The sequence below is a fragment of the Molossus molossus genome, unplaced genomic scaffold, assembly GCF_014108415.1.
Source record: "Molossus molossus isolate mMolMol1 unplaced genomic scaffold, mMolMol1.p scaffold_m16_p_18, whole genome shotgun sequence".
Taxonomy (NCBI): Eukaryota; Metazoa; Chordata; class Mammalia; order Chiroptera; family Molossidae; genus Molossus; species Molossus molossus.
Window position 1 is genome coordinate 52,591,779 of NW_023425353.1, and position 23,348 is coordinate 52,615,126.

The 23,348-nt window shown below is 45.6% G+C and overlaps 1 protein-coding gene across 1 annotated transcript in view; it reads left to right on the forward strand.

Moving 5' to 3' along the window:
• The first annotated feature begins 12,829 nt into the window (after window positions 1-12,829).
• The window catches only part of CMTM8 (CKLF like MARVEL transmembrane domain containing 8), an 87,570-nt gene continuing 77,051 nt past the window's right edge, over window positions 12,830-23,348 (forward strand). Inside the window, exon 1 of the mRNA XM_036267226.1 lies at window positions 12,830-12,976. Within this exon, the coding sequence (XP_036123119.1) occupies window positions 12,830-12,976 (147 nt within the window). The remainder of the gene's footprint in view (window positions 12,977-23,348) is intronic.

Here is a 23,348-nt window from a genome sequence, read left to right on the forward strand (position 1 = left end):
CTTTCTGTGTGGTCTTGGCCAAGCCACTTCAAGTCTTTGCGCCTCTGCTTCTTAATATTTTCTCAAGTGACTGAAAATTAAATGGGTTAATATACCCAAAACACTTAGGCTGGTTACCTGGCACCTAGGAGTGAAAGCTATTATTATCTTCATTTGTTTAGCCACGTGGCCACACTTACCTGTGAGGAAAGCTGGGAATTGTCCAGCGAGCTGTGTCTACCTGTAAGTTTAGAGTTCCATTGTTTTTATTGATTTTTTTTTTGAGAGAGAGAGGGAAATGAAGGGAGAGATAGAAACATCGATGTGAGAGAGAAACATCGATCGGCTGCCTCCTGCACGCCCCCTACTGGGGATCAAGCCTGAAACCTGGGCATGTGCCCTGAGCAGGAATCTAACCAGAGCCTCTCAGTCCATGGGACAACACTCAATCCACTGAGCCACACTGGCCAGGCATTGAGTTCCACTGTTAAAGGAAAGAGGGGACAGGGGACATTCAAAGACAAGTCTCTGTCGTGTAAGACTAGCTAAACTAACTAAAAAGACTGCTGGAGAGAATTTCGATCGCTAACTTGGGTCTAAAACACCTATGCGAAGTCCTCCTTGTGTGATGGAGTGGATGTGGTCCATTCCTGGAGATGGAGACAGTAATACAAACAGTGATGATGTGTGAGGCTCTGTACCGTCCTCTGGCTCAACAGTCCACGTGACCTGTTTCGAGGTCCCACGATACTCTGGTTTTATGAAAAGTACCACCTCTTTTTACCCTATGCTCTCCCCAGACCTTGCCGAGGGCTTATCACCAGCCAGGCGAGGTGTCCCTGGTGAACTCCGTCCTTGCTGGCAGTGCCACAGTTCTCTCGAGTTTATGATACACGAGGCTCTCAGAGGCGAGGCGCCAGGATTCCTGGCTCTGGAAAGTATAGATCCCATTATGGCAGTCCACCTGCGCCTTCGCCATCAGCCCCCACCTCGGAGAGAGCCAGGAGATCCAACTGGCTTTTCTGGTTGCAGATTCACCACATCAAGGAAGGGGAGGAACTGGAGTGCAATTTGTCATCCAATAATAAACCTGCTGCTAATATGACCTCAGCTTATACAGAGAAGGCTGTGCTACCCAGGCTCAGGGCTCTGGTCCCCTATACCCAGAGTGAGCACACGCTGTGAACAAAGGAACAGTTACTAACCTCTGAGCAAAAGGGAGCTGAACACGGGAATTAAAAAACAAATAAACAAGGGGGTAATTTGGGGCATTTTAAATAGTCAGGCAATAGAATTTCTTGAGCAACCCTATATTATATTTTACCCTTTGACTTTTTGCCAGCAACTTTTCAAGAATGAATGCTTAAATGTATCGTTTTGTACAAATTTGGTGTTTTATTGGAGCTTCTTGGTGACCACTTTCTACATCAAAGATCCTCGTCACCTTTAAATGTCTCAGCTCCATCATCTCTCCTGAATCCAACTCATCTATAAACAAACTCCCCAGTTTATTCCTTCTAAAGCAAAAGTACTTGGTAAGCAAATATCCACTCCTCAGATTGCTCGCTCAATATGTTCCTTGCAGAGAACTTTCTGGGAGACACAGGATGGGTATAGTTACTCTGCGTTTCCTCTCCGCTTTCTCTTTTTTCTTGTGAGCTTCTGATTTCATGCTGGGAAATTCTTGGCACTTCTTTGGCTGTAGTCAGCTTGGGAAGGACAAGTCTTTGCTCATCCATCACCTTGGGCAGAAGAATTCACAAGTGGGTGCCTAATTAACACCAATGAGTAAAGGGTGTTGCATTAAGGTCTTCAGATTCACCTCTGTTTCAAATTGTTCTGAGAGCCTAGAATTGTTTCAGTCTTACAAATAAAGCCTGGAGGTTTTGACCCATGGAACCTTGACTAGGTACCATTTACAAGCCTGAGGCATGTTTAGCAGCGCTGCCTGCTGCCTTCCGATTTCCCACCAGCCTGTGGATCTGCTGGGGCTGGGGAGGCTCTCCTACAACTCAGCGGATCTCCTCTCTGAAACCAGTGTCCAGTCGCTTGGGCCTCATCCTCTGATACGGTCCATTCATGGGTTTCCGTCTGCTTGTGATTTATATCATCTGCTTCCTCGTTCGAATGCGATAAACAGGCCCCTGTGGGATGTGGTGCAGGAAAAGTTGCCCATCCCTCGACAAAACTCGGTAATTTTCCATTCTGCAACCTGGAGTGGGGGGGGGGGGACTAAGTTGCCCTACAGGAGAAAGTTCATGGGTACCTCCCCCACCTCCCAGTCCTCTTATTGACCTTTGGTTTTGTAGCATATCATATATATATATATATATCATTAATTTAATTTTATACTGGCTTGTAAAAGTAATTGCTGAAGCCCGGCTGGTGTGGCTCAGTGGCTGAGTGTTGACCCATGCACCAAGAGGTCACCAGTTTGATTCCCGGTCAGGGCACATGCCCAGGTTGTGGGTCCAATCCCCAGTGGGGGGCATGCAGGAGGCGGCCAATCGGTGTTCTCTCTGATCGATGTTTCTATCTCTCTCTAACTCTCCCTCCCTCTTTCTCTAAAATCAATAAAGAAAAAAAATGATATATATACACATACATCCCTCTAAGAAAATGATATATATACACATACGTGAAGACAGATGCACACACCTGCACCTCTCCATATCTCAAACAGGGGTAGGTATGGTAAAGCCTCAAGCTGCATACATGCTCACTGATGGAAGTTCTCGTATCTTGCCCTTTGCCAAGCACAGTTTAATAACAGTTTACTAACCACATGGAGAAGGAGCAGCCAGGGCCCATTGTTTCCGATGCTGGAAGGCAAGGAAGGCTGAGACTCCGTCTAGCCAGATCTCTCGGCAACACACCAGTCTGGTGGCTCCTGATTGGAGGGCTTGTGTTCCTCCTCCTGAAATTTCATCTCTCTCCCGATTCTTTGCTCAGTTAACTTTGAATGGCCCTTGAAAACAGTTTAAATGTCTTCTCCTGGAGGAAACTCCCCCTGGGCCTCCTTGCCACCCCCTCCCTGTGTGGGCTGGCTCTGGGCCCACCCCTGGCCTGGCCTCTCGTCCACCCCCCTGATGACATGTTGTAAGGGAGGGACCAGTATCTCACTGAGCTGTGTACTGCAGCAGTGCAGGGCGCACTGTAGGCATTATATGTTTCCTGAGCCAGTGAACACAGCTAAGAACTTTGGGGAGTCCATCTTTCTCATTGAGACCCCTGGGGTTTGTAAGTAATCAGTAACTTAATGGACTGGCTTAGAGTTAAGGCAGTGCTCGACACAAAAATAGGCCAATAATAAATGTTACTCTTGAGTTGTTGCTGTGGTTGTTATGACATCTTCCAAGAACCCCTACTTCTAAATAAGCCGATTTTATATTTCCCCAGCCTAACCCTCCTTGGCTTCAGAAAACTCTCTTCTGCTCGCAGTAGCATTTATTTCACCTTTTACCCACCACCCTCCTCAGTATTGACTCTGCTCTCGGAGCTACCGTCTCCACCGAAACTGTCCTCCGAGAGGAAGTCGGGCCGGAGCGGCTGGGAGGCAGACGAGGGCCTTTTCCTTGGCCTGAATCCGAGGGCACCAACTGATGGTTCTCGCACCATCTTGTTCGGCCCACAAAGGTGGCACATACAATGCTTTAAAAGAATGGACATTAGTTGCCAATATTTAAGAATCCATATTCCTGGCCACGCGAGGCCCGAGCTCTTACACAGTAACAGCCGGGGGAACAGAAAGCCGACAGGCCCCTTTGGAGGACCTGTGCTCGGGCTCACAGACCCCAGCACTCTCTTCGCCCTCCACAGCTGAGTCTGGGCGTTGGGGCGATTTCACTCCATTCCCAGATTCTCGCATGTTGCTTTATGGTAGAGGAAAGTGACATGTTTCTGGTCCTTGTGTCCTTTTTTTTTTTTTTAATCCTCACCGAGGACATCTTTTCCATTTTTTGTTCAGATAGAGTGGGAGGGAGAGAGAGGGAGAGAGAGGAAGAGAGAGAGAGAGAGAGAGAGAGAGAGAGAGAAACATCGACGTGAAAAGGACACATCGAGTGGCTGCCACTCACACGACCCAACCAGGGTCGGGGACAAACTGCAACCGAGGTACGTGCCCTTAGCGGGAACCAAACCCGGGTCTCTCTGGACCGCAGGCCAACGCTCTAACCGCTGAGCCAAACCGGCCAGGGCTGGTCCTTGTGTCTTAAATGAAAGCTGAAAAATCAGCATACAATCCGAGAGCTCATACATTTCAAGAAAAAATAAAAGTATACTCTTTTGTGTGAGAGAGGACCTTTCTACGAAGTTAATATTTAAGCCCAAGTATGTCTGGTTCAGAAGAATACAATTCAAGAAGCTATTCTGAAACAAGTCTAACCTTACTCACTCGCTTGTCTGTCTTACCCGCCTCACCCCAGATGATTTAAGACCTCTGGTCAAATTGACAGAGCCTCCTGGACCCTAAACAAACCCCAAACCCAGAAGTGACATTGATGAACAAATTGGAGTCCCATCTCCAACTATTTGCAAATTGAAGACAGACCAGACACACTGGTAGCTTTCAGGACTGGAACAGAAAGGACATTCTTTTTTTTTTATCCTCATCCGAGGACATTTTTCCATTTTTTACTCAGATAGAGCGGGAAGGAGAGAGAGGAAGAGAGAGAGAGAGAAACATCGATGTGAAAGGGACACATCGAGTGGCCGCCACCCACACGACCCAACCAGGGCCAGGGACAAACTGCAGCCGAGGTACATGCCCTTAGCGGGAGCCAAACCTGGGTCTCTGTGGACCGCAGGCTGACGCTCTAACCGCTGAGCCAAACCAGCCAGGGCAGAAAGGACATTCTTACTTCTCAGCCCAGCTCCCGTTTTCCCTACAGGACACATTAATAATAAGAGGAGCCGTGGCAGGACCTTCTGGGGAGGATAAACCACAAATCAAAGGTGCTTAGAGACTGTGACAATTGGAATTTGAGAACTCCATTTTTAATCAACCATAAATAATTATTTTTATTTTCTTGACTTTTTGAAATAATTTCAGACTCACAAAAAAGTTGCAAATAAATAAAGATTTTCCTGTAAACTTTCACCACAGTCCCCAAATGTTAAATAACATTTTTCATACCGAGGGTACCAGGTTTGAAATCATGGCATTAACGTGGATATAAGGCTGTTGTCTAATCTATAAAAATCATTCAGATTTCACCAACTGTCTCACTAATGTTCTTTTTCTGACCCAGGATCGGATCTAAAATTTCACATTACATTTAACTGTCAGGTGTCCTTGGTCTCTTTGAGTGTGGGACAGTTCCTCAGTGTTTCTTTGTCTTTCATGAACTTGACTCTACTAAAGAACAAAATTTTTTTTTTTTATCCTCACCTGAGGACATTTTTCCATTTCTCGCTCAGATAGAGTGGGAGGGAGAGAGAGGAAGAGGGAGAGAGACACATCGACGTGAAAGGGACACATCGAGTGGCTGCCACCTGCACAACCCAACCAGGGCCAGGGACAAACTGCAATCGAGGTACGTGCCCTCAGTGGGAACTGAACCCGGGTGTCTCTGGACTGCAGGCCGACACTCTAACCACTGAGCAAAACTGGCCAGGGCAAGAACAAAAAATTTTTTAAAATATGTTTTTATTGATCTTTTAGAGATAGAGGAAGGGAGAGAGAAACATCAATGTGAGGGAGAAACATCCATCAGCGGCCTCCTGCACGCCCCCTACTGGGGATCAAGCCCACAACCCAGGCTTGTGCCCTGACCAGGAATTGAACCGGGACCTTTCAGTCCATGGGACAATGCTCAATCCACTGAGCCACATCAGCTGGGCTAAAGAACAAAATTTAACTGAGTAGCAGATTGGTGCAGCCACTGTGGAAAATAATATAGAGGGTCCTTAAAAAAATTAAAAATAAAACTGCCTTATGATTCAGTGATTCCACTTCTGGGCATATATTAGAAGAGACTCAAAACATTAATTCCAAAGACTCTGTGTACCCCTATGTTCACTGCAGCATTATTTACAGTAGCCAAGATATGGAAGCAACCCAAGTGCCCATCAATAAACAAGTGGACAAAGAAGTGGTGGTAAACATATACAATAGAATATTACTCAGCCATAAAAAGAATGAAATCTTACCATTTTCGATAGCATGGATGGACCTACAGGGTATTATGCTAAGTGAAATGTCAGTCAGAGGAAGACAAAGACCATATGATCTCACTTATATGTGGAATCTAAAGAACAAAATAAACAAAATCAAAACAGATTCACAGACACAAAGAGTGGACTGACGGTTGCCAGAAGAGGGAGGGGGTTGGACGACTGGGTGAAAAAGGTAAAGGGGTAAAGAAATACAAATTGGGCCCTGGCCGGTTTCGCTCAGCGGTTAGTGTTGGCCTGCGGTCCAGAGAGACCTGGGTTTGGTTCCCGTTAAGGGCATGTACCTCGGTTGCAGTTTGTCCCTGGACCTGGTTGGTCGTGTGGGTGGCAGCCACTCGATGTGTCCCTTTCACGTCGATATTTCTCTCTCTCTCTCTTCCTCTCTCTCCCTCCCACTCTACCCGAACAAAAAATGGAAAAATGTCCTCAGGTGAGGATAAAAAAAAAGGAAGAAATACAAATTGGTAGTTACAAAATAGTCACGGGGACGTACGGCATAGGAAATATAGTCAATCATACAGTAATAACTATGTATGGTGCCAGGTGGGTACTGGCAATATTGAGGATCACTTTGTAAAGTATATGATTGTCTAACCACTATGCTGTACACCTGAAACTAGTACAAAATAATATTGAAAAATAAAAATTCAACTGAGTACATTTGAAGATCTAATTGGCTTTATTAAGTGATTAATGAATTGGGCAGCATCCCATCTAGCAATTAGAAGGGCACTTGGAGGAGTTGTACAAAATGGAAGGTTTTCATAGGCTGAGAGTGGGACATCCCTGGCCAGTTTGGCTCAGTGGTTAGAGTGTCGGCCTGTGGACCAATGAGTCATGGGTTCGATTCCAGTCAAAGGCATGTACCTCGATTGCAGTTTGTCCCCAGCCCTGGTCCAGGTCATATGGGAGGCAACCACCCAATGTGTCTCTCTCACTCCAATGTTTCTCTCTCTCTCTCTCTCTCTCTCTCTCTCTCTCTCTCTCCCTCCCACTCTATCTGAAAATAAATAGAAAAATATCCTCGAGTGAGGATTTAAAAAAAGAGAGTGGGACAGGAAAGTTTTATCAGGCAGATTCTCTCTCTAGGATTGACCAGGAAATTCCAGACTGGTTTAAAATTCCACTCCTGGGAGAGGCCCTAAGTGCAATTAAGTTAGGAATTAAGTCTTGATGGGGCTTAGCAAGAGTGATTCCATTTTGGGTATGTTGTTTCTTCTTAATAGCTCCTAATAAAATGTCCCTTAATTTTGATCTGTCTGTTCTTTCCTCATGATTAAATCCAGTTATTCATTTTGGTAAGAGTACCACAGAAGTGATGCTGTACCTTTCTCAATACATCGCAACAGGAGGTACGTGCTGTCTGGTGACACTAACTTCCACGTCTGCTGGTGGCTCACAAGTCTCTCCACTGCAAAGGAGAATAGTATCTCCTGGGGAAATACTGAGATGAGATCACAACCCCTTTTCTCATCACACTTTCACCCACTAATTCTAACATCCATTGATGATTCTTGCCTGGAGCGACCCTAATTAATTTTAAACTGGAATAATAATGAAGAGAAATGTGATAGGCTAACCTATGAAAAGTACTTCATAAATGAGAATGTCCCTTAATCTTCTCTTTCTCGGATAGCAGGTGGAAGTCACAAGGTGTCCATTTATTTCACTGAATTATTTATGAGCCCTGGCCCCCCACTGAATGGCCTGGGTTCCGTGGCCCCCTGAGAGTGCTATTAGTCATAACTTTTGCTTTTTGGATAATATGGCCCTTGTGCAAACGATATTTCAGAGTCTGTATAAGCCCTCAAGCCTACATGCCACACATCACCCTCATTCCATGCAAACAGAGCTTAGATTCCTCTGTGTCTATTTGCACATGGCCTGTTCACTCCTGTAAGCTGTGGTGATGTCCCACCTGCCCACCTTCTTATCCATCTTTATAAATTATACACTTCCCACAAGTCTCCGCTCAAAGTTCTGTTCTGCATGAAGTCTTTTATGGGAGCACAGGGTCTACCTTTTCTTCCTTTCATATTGTTCTGCAGTGAACAATAAAATTTGGGTCTCCGCACTCTCCCGTGGTGGTGGGGAACAAAGAAGGTGATTCATAGTTCCCCAAGAAATAGTAAAGAGAGGTGCCTAAAAAGTAATGAATTCAAAAGAAAAGAACAAGCTGTAAAAATCCAGAGGAAATCACAGAAAAAGTGGCTTTTGAAATGGGCATTGAAGGATGCAGAATTTAAGCTGTGGGTGAAGATAGGCGGCTTTGTAGATTGAGAAAAATGGACTGTGGGCATAAAGTGGGCATACCTACAGAGACGTGTGACAACGTGCTTGGGGCTGGCCTGGAAAGCATTCTAGGGCGAAAGGCTGGGAAGAGATTCAACCACTTTATTTTTTTATTTTTATTTTTTTCTATTTTTTTTTTATCCTCACCCGAGGACATTTTTCCATTTTTTGCACAGATAGAGTAGGAGGGAGAGAGAGGAAGAGAGAGAGAGAGAGAGAGAGAGAGAGAGAGAGAGAAACATCGACGTGAAAGGGACACATCGAGTGGCTGCCACCCGCATGACCAACCAGGGCCGGGGACAAACTGCAACCGAGGTACGTGCCCTTAGCGGGAACCGAACCCGGGTCTCTCTGGACCGCAGGCCGATGCTCTAACCGCTGAGCCAAACTGGCCAGGGCAAGATTCAACCACTTTATAGAGGCTTTTATACTGTGTAGAGCGGGATGTTAGCCCAGATTTGAGCCTGGGGTTTCAGGACGATAATTCTTGCAGGAAGATGGGGAAGGGGGTGGGGGGTGGGTAAAGATGTCATTGGAGGAATGGACACCAATTAGAAGTGTTCCAGGCAGAAGATGAACACCTGAATTTATTTATTTATTTTTATCCTCACCCAAGGACATTTTTGTATTTATCTTCAGATAGAGCAGAAGGAAGAGAGAGAGAGAGAAACATCGATGTGAGAGAGAGACACACTGACTGGTTGGCACCCACACAACCCCAACCAGGGCTGGGGACAAACAGCAACTGAGGCACGTGCCCTTAGCGGTAACTGAACCCGGGCCTCTCTGGTTCATGGGCCGATGCTCCAACTGCTGAGCCAAACCAGCCAGGGCTGAAAACCTGAATTTACACAGTATGTGGGTGGAAAGGAGCAGACAACTGGTCAAAACCAGTGCCCCACTGCTTCTTTGTAATTCTGAAATCTAAAAAGCTGAAAATCAAGAGTTTCCTCTAACGTTTGCAGACAATTTATTTGGTAGAAAAACCTGACTTAAACAGATGTGACGTTATGTATTGTTTTTTTTTATCTCACTTCCTGAATTAAAAGGTGGCCACAATTCTTTTCTGCTCTTCCCATCCAGAGGTGGTTTGTATTCTGCCCCCACCTACCCCCACCTGCATTTGAATCTAGGCTGCCCTGTCCCTGGCTTTGACCAACAGAATGTGGCAGAAATGATGCTGTGTGGCTTCGAAGGCTGGGCCTTAGGAGAGCTGCAGCTTCTGCTTTTGCCCGTCCTGGAGTGTTCCCTCTTGGGAGCCGGTTAGCATGTAGAAGTGCCCTGGGCCCTCCGTGCTGTGAGGAAGCCTGAGCTTTGTGGAGAGAGGCTGGGTGGAAGAGCACCGAGGTGCCAGACCGTGAGTGAAGACTTTTCGAATGTTCTAGGCCTGCCCATTCGAAAGCAGCTGAGTGAATGACTCCAACCAACACCACGTGGAACAGAAGAGTTACCAGCCAAACCCTGCCCAAATTCTTGAGCCACAGACTCATGATCAGATAGGATGGCTGTCAATTTACATCACTAATGTTTCAGGAGTGTCTATTACATTGCAACAGGTGACTCAAACACACACTTAAGCCCTGGCTGGTTTGGCTCAGCAGTTAGAACGTCGGTCCACGGTCCAGAGAGACCCGGGTTTGGTTCCTACTAAGGGCATGTACCTCGGTTGCAGTTTGTCCCAGCCCCGGTTGGGGTCATGTGGGTGGCAACCTGTCCATGTGTCTCTCTCATATCGATGTTTCTCTCTCTCTCTCTCCCTCTTGCTCTTTGCAAAAATGTCCTCGGGTGAGGATAAAACACACACACACACACACACACACACACACACACACACACACTTAACGTCATTCACATATTTTCACTGAAGAAAAATCAGTGTATTTGATTAAAGGGCCATGCCAGCCTTTACCAAAGGTGTTTTGGTGTATATACATTTTACCTTTCTCAAAAAAAGAAATCTGGCCTGGCTGACCTGTGCACTGAAGGGTCATGGGTTTGATTTCTGGTCAAGGGCATGTACTTGGGTTGCAGGTTCGATCCCCAGACCCGGTTGGGGTGCATGCAGGAGGCCACTGATCCACGTGTTTCTCTCACATCAATGTCTTTCTCCCTCTCTCCCCCTCCTTCCCTCCCATTCTCTGTAAAAATCAATGGAAAAAATATCCTCAGGTGAGGATTAACTTAAAAAAATAAGAAAGAAAGAAATCTGAATGTTGAAATCCATCTGGCTGCAAGGGTTTTTTGAGAGAATTGTCCTTTGTATTACAGAAATAGAGTTGTCTAGACCTCCTTCCTGTCTTCCTGCATTCCCAAAATGTCATGAATGATGCCATAGATTCCTCCAGGCATTTCACGTGTGTATCTCTCATTTCCCCAGCTACATTATCAGTTTCTCTAAATCAGGAGTTCTCTAACTTCAGCATGTATCAGAGTTTCTTGGAGGGCTCGTTCAAACACAGCTTCCTGGGCTCTGCCCCCAGAGTTTCTGACTCAGTGGGTCTGAAGTGGGGCTTGAGAACTTATATTTCTGACAATTTCCTAGGTGATGCTGATGCCACTGGTCCAGGGAACACATTCTGAGACCCGCTCCTCTAGCGAAGAGTGCTATGCTTTCATTTTTGTTCTATTTGTCCACCAGTGCAAGGTGCTTAGCAAATGCTCATGGGTGGAATTTTCCCAAATCCTTATCTTTGCATTGCTTTTGAAGCCTTAACTTTTACTCCTGAGGTCCCCGGGCTAGGCTCTAAACTTAAAAGAAACGAATTCCTTGTTTTCTCAGATTGTAGCTTTTGCTTTCTTCTTAGTTCAGCTGATAGGACATTGTCCCTTCTGACCTTTTTTTTAACCTGTCTTCGAATAGATCAGAGGGAATGCCTTCACTGTGACTCCAAAGCAATCCTCTATTTGTGACCAAGGATTATTTCCTTTCCCTTTGGTGATTTTCAAATAAAATGCGTTTCTTGCCATCCTTTCACAAAACAGGAGGAACCACCCAGAACACGCTGTTTTTGGTGAGAGGTTCCTCTATCAACACCTGCATCTTACAGGTGGTCCCACTGAGGCCCAGAGAGGTGGAGCCGCTTGCTCATAGTCATACAGCTGAGAAAGGCCCGTGCCTCCGTGTTGAAGCTCAGGTCGACCTCGACCTATAACAAGGTACTCACTAAATAGGACTCTGGTATCTCCTGGCCAGGAGCTGTCACCTGGGTTCCACTATCCCCGACAGAGCCACTGAGTTCTTCCTGAAACCCCGACCCTGCAAATTTTCCCTACAGACCCTGCCTGGTTGCTTGAATGAAATGGCTTGGCTGCCCTTTGCATCTTGGCGTGCGGAGGCGCATATTCTAACACTGAATGCGAAAAGCACAGCCCGTGTGTCATAAACTTCACTTTGCACCTTTCCTTTCGAGGGTGACGGGAGAGTCACACTGATGAACTTGACCAGGGACCCACACGCCCCTCCCCCTCGTCTCTGGGCCAGGAGCCATCTGGGCTCCATGGATCCCCGCGACAGAGCCACTGCGTGCGCCTGGAGGCGTCTCGCCCACAAAGCCCAGAGGTTAAGTCGGTTCCTCACATTGTTCCCAGCAGGAGGGCAGGAAATAATGCCGGGTTGTGCTGGCGGCCGCAGCGGGCGGGGGAGAAGCCGTCCTGGCGGCCTCGCATCGATCTCAGGTCTAAGGTCCGGCCGGGTCAGAGTTCCTGCCGCGCGTCCTCGCGCGCGAGTCACCACCCCGCCCCCTGCCTCGGTCGCCGCTCAGAGGGCTCATTCCCGGAGCCCAGGTGGCCCCGAGGGGCCCTGAAGCCCAGGCCGCCGTCAGGTGGCAGGAGACAGGTCAGCAGGGGCCGCCCGCCCGAGGGAGGCGGAGCCTGTCGGAGGCCAGGGCCGGGCAGGGGCAGCAGGCGGCAGGGACCCCGCGCCCCCTCCTCGGCGCGGCAGCCCCGCGACCCGGGCGCGACTCGGCGCCCTCGGGCAGCACGGCCCCGGGCCACAGGTGGAGGCGGCCGGCCGCGGAGCCCGGGCGGGGCGGTCCCTGCCTGCGCGCCCGGCGCCCGCCCCTCTCCACGCCCCCTCCCCTCCTCCCGCCCTCCCGCCTGCCACGGCCGCCGGGCAGCCTCCCCTCGCTCGGTCTCCTCCTCCGCCGCCGCCTCCCGGGCCCTTGGCCGCCGGAGAGTCCGCACGCCGAGGTGCCGGGGCCGCCGCGCACTCGCAGGACACGCGCCGCCGCGGGACCGGCCCCGGTTGGCGCCCCCGTCGCCTCCCTGCCCGCGCCAGCCGCGCTCCCCTCCCCCTCGCCGGGGTCCCCCGGGCTCAGGGCCGCGCGTCCAGCTCCGGACGCGCCGGGGGTCCCCGAGGAGGCACCAGCCCGGCCAGGACGCGACGATGGAGGAGCCGCAGCGCGCCCGCCCGCACACCGTCACCACCACCACCAGCTCCTTCGCCGAGAACTTCTCCACCACCAGCAGCAGCTTCGCCTACGACCGGGAATTCCTCCGCACCCTGCCGGGGCTCCTCATCGTGGCGGAGATCGTGAGTGCCTGGGGCCCGGGAGGCAGGGGGCGCAGGCGGACCGGGGCGTGCTCCCGGCTGGCAGCCGCTCGGGTCCGCAGACCGGCTTCGAAGGAGCCCCGTTTGCTCAGCCTCGCCTTCTTCCCAGCGTGCAAAACTCAGAGACCACGTCTCTGAACGAGCTCCGGTCACCTCGGGGAAGAGGCTTGTGACCCTCCGGATGGCCGTGGGGGGAGACGCCCAGTTTGCTGGGCCCTGTCGGTGGTCGCGGCGTATCCTGGGAGCAGGATGCTTGGTGGGCAAGGAGTTTATGTTAACGAGTGCCACGGACACCAGGCGCCGCCCTTACCTGGTCTCCACGTGGGTGGCCTCCTCCCCACAGCAGAACTTTCTAAAGATCAGGGGAGAGGAGAGGATGCATTCCTTTTCCTAATTATCTCCCTGGTAATAAAGTTGAGGTGAGTCAAGAAATGCTTACCTAATAAAATAAGGGCCTCAACCTCCGAGGACCAAAGGGTCTCCTGCTTGGCGCTGTGGCGCATCCTGCTTTAGGCTGAGCACGTTACTGGGGAGGTGGGCATGTGCATTCTCCTCTTCATAGGAGGATGCGGAAGCTGAGAGGTCAAGTGATTTCCTGCGAAGTCCTAGCCTGTCCTTGATGGCTGAAAAATGACTGGAACCCCATTAACAGCTAGTGGTGGCCACTGTTTATTGAGTCTTCACCATGTCCCAGGGTCTCCTCAAGCTCTCTAGGTGCCTTCTGCCCTCCTGTGAGCCACACAACAACCCTACCCTGTGAAGGTGGCTTCAGTAATTATCCCATTTTACATGTGAAGAAACTGAGGCATAGAGGGGGGAAGTAAGTCACACCTGGAGGTGGAGGAGCTGGAATTCAACCCCAGGCCTGACTGTTGCGAGCAATCTGCTCTTAACAGCTAATGGGCATCCCATCCGGTTGTCTAACCAGTGCCCCTTCCGCCTGTATCACATACTTTCCTGTAAACATTTGTGGAATGAAAATCTGGCTTATATGGGGGTAGAGAATGGGAAGCATGATGGTGCAGAAGTGACTGAAGACTAAGACCTTCAGCAAAACCTGAGTGTATCGCTTACGTGCTCCTCCATTCTCTGACCCCACTCCAGATCCACTGAATCAATCCCAGGTAGTCCCAGTGCACTTCAAGTGTGAGAAGTGTTGGCTCAGCCCATCCCCCAGCTTGTTCCCTCAGCTGGTGTTGAAGGACTTCAGAAGATCCAATAAAAAACTGAGGGATTGGAGTCACCTACCCGGCTGGCTTATAGGAATTCAACAAATATTTGCTGTGTGAATGAAGGAGTTGGCAAGCTCCCATGCTCTTTCGAAGCAAACAGAAGTTTCAGAAGTTTTCTGAAACTCCCTTTTATTCTTTCTTTCCCCTGACAGACATGGGGCTTCTACCATCATAAAGTAAAATGCCTCTTGTTTTCTGATTTATGATCAATTCGCTCTGTGTTCCACACTTTTTCAGAAAATAGAAAAGGGAAGGAAAAAATGTAAATGGCCCAAGATCCCATCACTAGAAATAATCACTGTTGATGTATTGGCATGTATACGTTTGGATTTCAGTACATTTTTTGAAAAAGACAGAAAAACGTGTAAGAAAAATTACTCATTACTATTTTTTTTTTAGTTTTTATTTTTCACAGAGCTATATATGCGCATTTATAGTCAAATAGTCCTGTAGGCAGAAATGTTTCCCCCACCACCTCCATACTTAGAGGTATGCACATTCAAATCTCTTAGAGCTCTAAATAATGTGTTTATAATGCGGTTTCTTCATATACAAATATTTCGAATTGTAGGTGTAATCCATAACAAGTGTTGACCTTGAGCCACTGAGCCACTGAGTAGTCTATGAACACTTTTCCATTCCTGCCCAATTTCTTGTTTTCCCTGGAGTTAGTAATTCTTTTTTTCCATTTTTTAGTTCTCTAGATATTTAGTCACTAATCTTACCTCAGTTGTCGAAATCTCCCCTTAGGAAAACTGAGACACATTCTGAGACAAAACTGGGAGGGATTCTATCAGGGTCATCCTCACAACCAACCTTGCCTCTGACCTGCTCCCGGCTCACCTGGCACAACTGATGGCCTGGGGTCTCCTGCACCATCACACTGGGGATTCTCTTCCTCCTCTCCTGGGTTGATCCCCTGCTTCCCTGGAGCAGTGTCCTCCCTGCCCTGCCTCCTCTTGGAGGGACGCGCCAGTAGTGCCCTAAGAAAGCATGCATGTGTGAATTGACATTTGCATGTTTCAAAATGTCTTGATTCAACTGTTACACATAATTAATAGTTTGGCTAAAGAATGTTAGAGTGGAAATTGTTTTTCTTCAAAACGTGTTCCTCTGTTGTCTTCTAGTTATTCTGTTTATTTTTTTTAAATCTTTATTTCAATTCTTTAAAAAAAATTTTTTTTTATAAAAGTTTGAGCCCAAACTGACAACAGTTGCTGGGAAAGATCTCAAATGCCCTATTTATTCCAGTTTGTGATCCTTTTTAAATTTTTCTTCTGAAAGCTGTAGAATCTTCTTTCTTCTATGATACCACAGTCCTGTGCCTTCGTGTGGGTTTGTTTTCTTCCATTATACTGGGTACCCGGTGTGTTCTCTCAATCAGGAAAACTTATGGATCTTTTTTTATTTTTATCTTTGTATTTCCTCAGTTTTCTAAAACTCCCTTTATAGTTTTTTCCCCCCGTGTATGTATCTTCTTATAATTTTTTTTCATGGATTAAAGACCTGCTATGTTCACTTACTACACCATGAGCATTTTTCAGGGTCTGGGGTCTCTCGAATTATTAATTTTCTGTCATAAGTCCTGTTTTGATTTCCTTTGTTTTCCATGGTCAAACTGGCATGTTTTTAGGTTTTACTAGTATAGCCAGTGCTGCAGCAATCTTCCTGTTTGTGCCTCTTTCCACATTTGTCCAGTGATTTTTATGAGGGAAATTTCCTTACTGTAGAATTGTTGTGTCAAAGGCTGCACAAAATTATAAGTGTTTTGTTACATATTCTGAAATAATCTTTCCCCATAGTTGTACTACTTTAAACTGTCATTAGATGTGTGAGTCTCAGGTTCGATTCCCGGTCAAGGGCACGTACCTGGGTTGCAGGTTTAGTCCCCAGCACGGTTGGGGCATGTGCAGGAGGCAGCCAAACAATGTGTCTGTCTCACATCCATGTTTCTCTGTTGTCTTCCCTCCCTTCCACTTTATCTAAAAATCAGTGGGAACATAGGGGTGCATATATTCTTTCTGATTGGTGTCTCAGGGTTCTTAGGATATATTCCTAGAAGTGGTATCGATGGGTCAAATGGTAGTTCCATTTTTAATTTTTTGAGGAAACACCATATTGTTTTCCATAGTGGCTGTACCAGTCTGCATTCCCACCAGCAGTGTGCTAGAGTCCCCTTCTCTCCACACCCTCGCCAGCACTTGTTGTTTGATGATTTGTTGATGGCGGCCATTCTGACAGGTGTTAGGTGATACTTCATAGTCATTTTAATTTACATCTCTCTGATGATTAGTGATGTTGAGCATTTTTTCATATGTCCCTTGGCCATGTGTAATGTCTTCTTTGGAGAGGTGTCTATTTAGGTCCTCTGCCCATTTTTGTTGTTATTGTTAATCCTCACCCAAGGATATTTTTCCATTGATTTTCCTAGATAGAGTGGAAGGGGGGGGGCATTGATGTGAGAAAGACACATTGATTGGCTGCATCCTGCACAACCCCGACTGGGTTCAAACCAGAGATCAGACCTACAACCTCAGTATGTGCCCTTGACTGGGAATCAAACCCATGACCCTTTGGTTCACAGGTTGAGGCTCTAAATGTTGTGCCAAACCAGCCAGGGAGACCTCATTTTTAAATTGGATTGTTTGTCTTCCTTTTGTTGAGTTTATATATTTTGGAAAGTAACCCCATGTCCAGTGTATCATTGGAAAATCAAATATGTTCTCCCAGACAATGGGTGTCCTTTCATTTTGATGCTGGTTTCTTTTGCTGTGCAGGAGCCTTTTCATTTAATAGCAGCACTATTTACAATAGCTAAGATCTGGAAACAGCCCAAGTGCCCATCAGTAGATGAGTGGATAAAAAAGCTGTGGTACATTTACACAGTGGAATACTATGCAGCTGTAAGAAAGAAAGATCTCTTACCCTTTGAGACGACATGGAGGGACCTGGAGAGTATTATGCTAAGCGGAATAAGCCAGTCAGAGAAAGACAAATACCACATGATCTCACTTATTTGTGGAATATAATGAACAAAATAAGCTGACAAACAAAATAGATCCAGAGGCATGGAATTAGGGAACAGACTGATAAATCTCAGAGGGGGGGGGGGCAGGAAGAGATAAAACAAAGAATATGTATATATATGCATAACCAGTGGACACAGAAAACAGTTCTGTGAAGGTGGGGGGTGTGGAGCAAGGAGGAGGGTGTCAGTGGGGGTGGGGAAGGAGGACATCTATAATACTTTGAATAATAAAGAAAAAAATCAACGGGAAAATATCCTCAGGTGATAATTAACATAAATAAATAAATAAATAAGCCCTGGCCAGCTTGGCTCAGCAGTTAGAGTGTAGGCCCACGGACCACAGAGTTTCGGGTTCGATTCCAGTCAAGGGAACATACATTGTTACGGTTTGGTCCCCTGCCCTGCTCAGGGTCCTGCAGGAGGCAGCAGGTCGATGTGTCTCCCTCATGTCAATGTGTGTGTCTCTCTCTCCCATGTGAACATGAATGGGAAAAAAGTATCCTCAGGTGAGGATTTAAACATAAATAAATAATAAAAAAAATAAAAATGTTTAGGATCACCTTAAATGATATACTGTTTTATTGACTCTAAGATACTTTTTTGTTCATATTTTAGTATCTGAGGCAGGATGTAGCTGACAATGGATGGTTTCTTGGCTCTAATGAAATATGGCACCACTGATTATTTATCTGGGGCTGGGGAACAGGTTTCAAACTATTGCTGTCCCAACCCAGAGATTAAGATAGACCGACCCCCAGAAGAATGTTAACTTTTCTGCCTTAAAAAAAACAAAATACGGAGACAAAGAACAACTAAGAACCTGATCCCACCACCCCGGGGGAAATGAAATAATAGAGAACAAAACACAACGTTTCTCCAATTTGCTGTCAAAATCGCTTGGCCTGGCTTTCTCACAGGGCTGTGTGGTAGCAGCTAACCTACTAAATACTCAAGGCTGTGCCAGCAGAACACCATGTTGAAATCAAATTGTAGTTGTTTCCTTTTTCTTTTATTTATTTTAATCCTCACCTGAGGGTATTATATATTTTTTTGTTTATCATCAGATAGAGTGGGAGGGAGGGAGAGTGAGGGAAAGAGAGAGAGGGAGAGAGAGAAACATCCATGTGAGAGAGACACATTGACTGGTTGCCTCTGGCAGGACCCAACCAGGGCTGGGGATGAACCGCAACTGAAGTATGTGCCCTTGAGTGGAATCGAACCCGCAACTCATTGGTCCAAGGGCTGACGCTCTAACCACTGAGCCATACCGGCCAGGGCGTGTAACCCTGCCGATGAGGCTCGGTGGCTGAGCGTTGACCTACACACCAAGAGGTCACCAGTTGGATTCCCGGCCAGGGCACATGCCCAGGTTGTGGGCCAGATCCCCAGTGGGGGGCATGCAGAAGGTGGCCAGTCTGTGTTCTCTCTCACTGATATTTCTATCTCTCCCTTTCCCTTCCTCTCTCTCTAAAGTCAATAAAGAAAAAAAAATTATTTAAAACTGTTAAAAATAAATAAAATGTAACAAACTAAAAGCAATCCAGTCCTTGACCTGTGATTTGTAGGATGCCGAGAGCTCACAGCGATCTTGAATCTAGTACCTGAAGAATAAAAGTGGTTTGTCGGAAGCTGAGGGAGTTACACCCTTCCTGTTACTGGTGGCTTCAAAATGATTTTAACACCTGTGTGATAATGTTAGGTCACCTTTCATTTACTCATGGTCATGAACAAACATAGTTGGGGAAGGAGGATTAGGGTTTTCTGAGGGCTGGAATCTAATACTCTATCCTGTTGAGTTTTTTTTCTTTCTTTCTTTTTTTTTAATGGGAAACATAGTTTCCAGTTCACAAAAACAATACCTAATCTTTGCAGAAAAATGCAAGTAAGAAAAAAATTGTAATTCTAGCATTCACAGTAGTCCCTAATGGGTGTGGTACAACCTCTTATCTGGAAGTGGGTGGGTTTTTTTTTTTTTTTTTTTTAATGTTTATTGTAATGCCTGGAGCCTTTTCCGCTGGTGTTTAGTGCCCCGGGGGCCAGGTATGCTAAAAGTCCTGAAGTGCATAGGACAGTCTCCCACAATGAAGAATTGCTTCACCAAATGCCAACAGCACCATAGTTAAGGAGCTCTTGAGTGAACCACAGTTTACCTCTTGGAGTAAACCATTCCAGAATTTCTCAAGTGGTCATACATTATTTTCTGTAATTTAAAAAATGTAGTCACTTGTAAACTACGTTCTGTTTACTCTTTTTGTTTACTGCTGTGGCCATCTGTGCTGGATATCTTCCATTTGTCCCTCAGTCCACACTCCACCCTGCTGTCCTGCTCCCCACCCTGAAGGCACACAGACATGTACTGTCCCACGGCTTCCTTTTGATGTCCCACTGGGTTTTTCCAGAGGTGGTACCTGCAGGAGACTGTAGCGGCAGGGGAGAGTAGGTCCTGGGTCTTCATTCCCAGGATCCCTCCCTGCTGGGTCTCAGCAGGCTGGCTGTGTCCTTCCGAGGAGGGCCAGCTGTCTAGCAGCCCTCTCCACCCAGCTGGCTCTGATAACTGTACATTCCCAGGTGATTACTATTGCCAGGTACCGCACTATCACCTGTGGTTTTCCAGCATCCTGCTTTATAAGTAATGCTTTTATTAAACTCCACTCAAATGACCCATTCTGAATGTGCCCAGTTTCCTGTTGAGACCTGATAAATTGCCTTTCCTCATCAATGATTAATTTCTTATAATATACTTAATAGTCACATAGTATTCCATAAATAGCCAGTCTGCTACAGTTCACTTTATGTTTCCTTAACAATGTTGTAATTGACGTTCTTTAAACTAAATCTCTCTAGATGGTCTTTAATGTTTTTCTAGAGACAAGTACTTAGAATTGAATAAAAGGTATGTGAATATTCTTTAAAGTCGAGTTTATTGAGGTATACTGTAAAATTTACTCACTTTAGTATAAAGTTCTTTGAGTTTTGGCATTGCATTTTTTAAAAGCAGCTTTGTTGAGATGTCATTCATATGATAAAATTGATCTTTTTAAAGCACACAATCCAGGGATTTTTTTTTTTTTAAGGATATTCCCAGAATTGTACAACTGTCATCCCTATCTAATTTTTGTCACCTCAGAAAGAAACCCTGCACCTCTAGCAGCCCCTCCTCATTCTTCCCTTCCCTCAACCCTTAGTGACCACTCATCTACTTTCTGTCTCTGCGTATCTACTAGTCTAGACATTTCACACAAACAGAATCCTACAACATATGACCCTCTCTGGCTTTTTTCATTTAGCATAATGTTTGCAAGGTCATCCAGGCTGTAGTATGTATCGACACGTCATTCATTTTATTAACAAATATTCCATTGTATGATGTATACAATATTTTGCTTATCCATCGATCAGTTGATAGCCATTTGGGTTGTTTCTACATTGTGACTCTGAAGAAGAATGCTGCTGTGAACCTTCACATTCAAATTTTTGTGTGGACGTGTGTTTTCAGTTCTCTTGGGCATTTACCTAGGAACGGGATGGTTCATCTGGTAATTCATTGCTTAATACTTGGAGGCGCTGCTAGACTTTCCAAAGTGGCTGCGCTGCATTACAACCTCACCAGCAACACGAGGGTTCCAGTTTTTCCACATCCTCTCTTAAGGTTTGTTCTTCTCTGTCTTTTCTTATCCTGGCCATCCTAGAAGGTGTGAAGTGGTTTTTCACTGTGGTTTAGTTTTTATTTCTGTAACAACTAATGATGGCCAGCAACTCTTCATGTCCTTTTGGTCATTTGTATATCTTCTTTGGAGAAGTGTCTATTCAAATCCTTTGCCATTTAAAAGATTACATGAATTTCATTTGTTGTTGAGTTGTAAGAGTTCTTGATATAGTCTGGATGCAAGTCCTTTATCAGATCTATGATTTGCAGATACTTTTCTTCCGTTCTGTGGATGGTGTTCCTTGAGGCGCAAAGGCTCTTAATTAGAAATAATTCAACTTATGTCTTTTTTTCTATTGTTGCTTGTTTTTTGATATATCTAAGAAGCCTTTGCCTAACCTAAGGTCACAAAGACTTGCTCCTATGTTTTCTCCTAAAAGTTGTATAGTTTTATATCTTACATAGAAAGTTATGATTTATTTTGAATTAATTTTTGTATATAGTGTGAGGTAGGGGTCTAAATTTATTCTTTCCCATATGGATATCTAATTGTCCCAACACTATTTATTGAAAAGACTATTTTTCTCCCATTGAATCATCTTGGCACCCTTGTGAAAAATCAGATAACCTGAAATGTAAGGTTTTACTTGGATTCTCAGTTCTACTTCATTGATCTATATGTCTACACTGTATTGATTAATATAGCTTTGTAGAAAGTTTTGAAATCAGAACTGTGAGTTTATCATACCTGTTCATTTTTTTTTTTTTTTTAATTATTTTGACTATTTGGAGTCCCTTGCATTTCCATCTGAATTTTACTATCAGTCTGTTGATTTTTGCCTAAAAGGGCAACTTGGATTTCAGTATGAATTGCGCTGAATCTGTAGATCAGTTTGGGGATTGCCATCTTAACAAAATTAAGTTTTCTGTTTCATAACCATGAATGTCTTTCCATTTATTTAGGTCTTCTCTAATTTCTCTCAACAATGTTTCATAGTTTTCAGCATACATATCTTACATTTGTTTTGTTAATGTTATTTCTAAGTATTGTATTCTTGTTGATGCTATTGCAAATGAAATTACTTTCTTAATTTCATTTTTGAATTGTTCATTGCTAGATCATAGAAATCCAGTTGAATTCTATATCCTTGACCTTTTAGCCCATAAAATAGTTTTCATCCCCAACGGTTTGTCATTCTTTTTGCTTTGTAATATGATCACTTCTTAAAAATTGAATCCCCAAGAATCTTGAGTATATTTAAGCTTTTCTTTGTTTGCAGAGAGACCACTTCTGCTTGTTGAGTCCTTTGCTTCTCATTTGGCTGTTTTTTCAACCATCTGGTGATTTGTGATTGTTCATGTGTAATTGGAGATGAGATGGCTCGACAGTGTCTGCTCAACCTAAGTGAGAATCCCTGAGCCCCTGGCAGTGAATGCAGGGATTTTGTTTTTGTTAACTGTTTTCTTTATTTTTTCTTTATTGATTTTAGAGAGAAAGGAAGGAGAGGGAGAGAGAGACAGAAACATCGATAAGAGAGAACATCGATTGGCCGCCTCCTGCATGCCCTCCACTGGGGATCGGACCCACAACCTGGGCATGTGCCCTGACTGGGAATTGAACCAGCGACCTCTTAGTGTATGGGTCATCGCCCAACCACTGAGCCACACCGGCCGGGCATGAATGCAGGTTTTCATCACATGACCTGCATCCAGTGGTTTTTTCCTGAGAACAAGAAATATTAGAGAGAGAGAGAGAGAGTGTGTGTGTGTGTGTGTGTGTGTGTGTGTTTGCAGGGAGACATGGGGGGTAGTGTAGCTGCATGGGCTTCCCTCTGAGGTGTGCACATAGCTTGTTGAAGCATCTGGCAGTCTTGAACCTTTATTTGGGGGCTATGCCAAAAGTAACTGCTGGAGGGGCTGGGGAGGGAATGATTAAATTGACAGCTTCTAAGCCTTTATATGTATTCCTTAGCAGATGACCCTTGGCCCATTCCTTCTCTCACTTCTGTTGTTACCTCTAATCTGTGGTCTGCTTGGAAACTCACCTTTTTGCTAGGTTCTCTGTTTTCCTGAAGACTGGAAATCCCGTTGCTTACTTAATCACGAGTTTGTTCTTGCATGCCTCCCGGGAATCCGTCACTGCTCCAGGCTGCTACTGTGGATCTTTTGAATTCTTAGCACTGCTCTGTATTTTTATATTATTTGTGAGGGTGTTTTTGGTGTGTGGGGGTGGGGGAGTTGTTTTGGGGGTTTTGTTTTGTTTTTGTCATTTCAGTAAGATTTAGGGAGTATAAAGAAGTGAATATACAGGTTTTGTTAGCTACCTTGAAAGAGATGTTCAGCTGTTTTGTCATCTACTTATTGGTATTTAAATCCAATTACTGAAAAATTTTAATTAGCCCTGGCCAGTTTGGTTCAGTGGTTAGAGCGTCGGCCTGCGGTCCAGAG